The sequence below is a fragment of the Notothenia coriiceps genome, unplaced genomic scaffold (genome assembly GCF_000735185.1).
Source record: "Notothenia coriiceps isolate Sejong01 unplaced genomic scaffold, NC01 NC01_scaffold00015777, whole genome shotgun sequence".
NCBI lineage: Eukaryota > Metazoa > Chordata > Actinopteri > Perciformes > Nototheniidae > Notothenia > Notothenia coriiceps.
In genome coordinates, this window is record NW_011348478.1 from 12,294 (window position 1) to 13,480 (window position 1,187).

A 1,187-nucleotide genomic window follows, 5' to 3' on the forward strand; every position below is an offset into this window, starting at 1 on the left:
TAGGTCTGCTGAGGCCAATCCATATTTCTGTTTGGTTCCCCTTTGGCTGTACCTCAGAATTCACCTCCGAATCAGGGATTGTGGCCAGAAGCGAACCATTTTCTGTACAACTGGTTTTGGCGTCATTCCAAGTCATCTCTCCTTCACCTTCATGTAACCTCTCTAAATGTGTGGAGATACAAAAATAAATAAGTATTATAATATAGTAGCAAAACTAAACGATTGTCAGAGAAAAAAAGTAGGTGAGCATCAAAAGCAAAGTATACAATGTGTATACATTTAATGAAAATAATTCAAGTACAAAAGTTTGGTGTACAATTTGGCCATAAATGTAACTTTGACTCCACATCATGATAATGCATAAAAATGCAAGCTAAACAATGAAAAAGTATGGAACAAGGACCTCCAAAATGTGTAGATTGTGGAAAATAAGCGCTGGAAACATCATATGTTGTTGCATTAATGTAAGATATTCTGCTAAGTAAGACGAGATTTTAGCATTCTAATTGAGTTGAACCAGAAAGGAGAGCACTGAAATATCAAAACGATGCTAATTACCATCTTGACAAACAAAGGGTTTCTTAAGTGAGCAGTTGGCAAAGCCCCAGTGTCCATCATTGTCGATGGTCACACAGTACTCGTCAGTGTCAATGTTATCTGGCTGAACATTTCCCCATTCAAAATATGTGGCTGTTTCTCCATCCACCCAGGTCCAATCTGAAGCGTTCTCAAACAGTCCGATCCAGGCCTTGTCTGTGTACCCCGCAGTCTGAATGTTCATCATTGAGGTGTTGTTTTCCAGGCTTTGTATTTGGGCCATTTCATTTTGCTCCATGAGGCAGTATTGATATGCTTCATCCCAGGTCATGTTCTTATTAATGAAGAGGTAGTCGTTTCGAAAAGGTGTGCATGGGGTGCAGAAGCCTGAGGAGCAAGGTAGATTTGTGGAAACGTGATATTTGGACAGTCAAACAGAAATTAAAACGTTGTTTACTCAAAAATAATTGGACAAAATTTGATGTTTTTTGAAAAATATGATTTTCAAACATATACAGACCAAATACCAAAAACATCTCACAGCTGACACATCGGATTATTTGATGGTTTGTTCCCATAATCTCATAATCTATCATTCTTCACATGATCTCACCTGAAAGCAGGAGAATCACCATCAGAGTCTCGTCCAT

At 38.3% G+C, this 1,187-nt stretch overlaps 1 protein-coding gene across 1 annotated transcript; it reads right to left on the minus strand.

The window, feature by feature from the left end:
* Nucleotides 1-558: 558 nt before the first annotated feature.
* LOC104949125 (asialoglycoprotein receptor 2-like) lies at nt 559-1,187 on the minus strand (the record flags this gene model as incomplete). Its single annotated transcript, XM_010775407.1, has 2 exons — nt 1,151-1,187; nt 559-924 (listed from the first exon to the last, which is right to left on the minus strand). Coding segments are annotated over exons 1-2 (403 nt in total), but the record flags the coding sequence as incomplete, so codon positions are not given.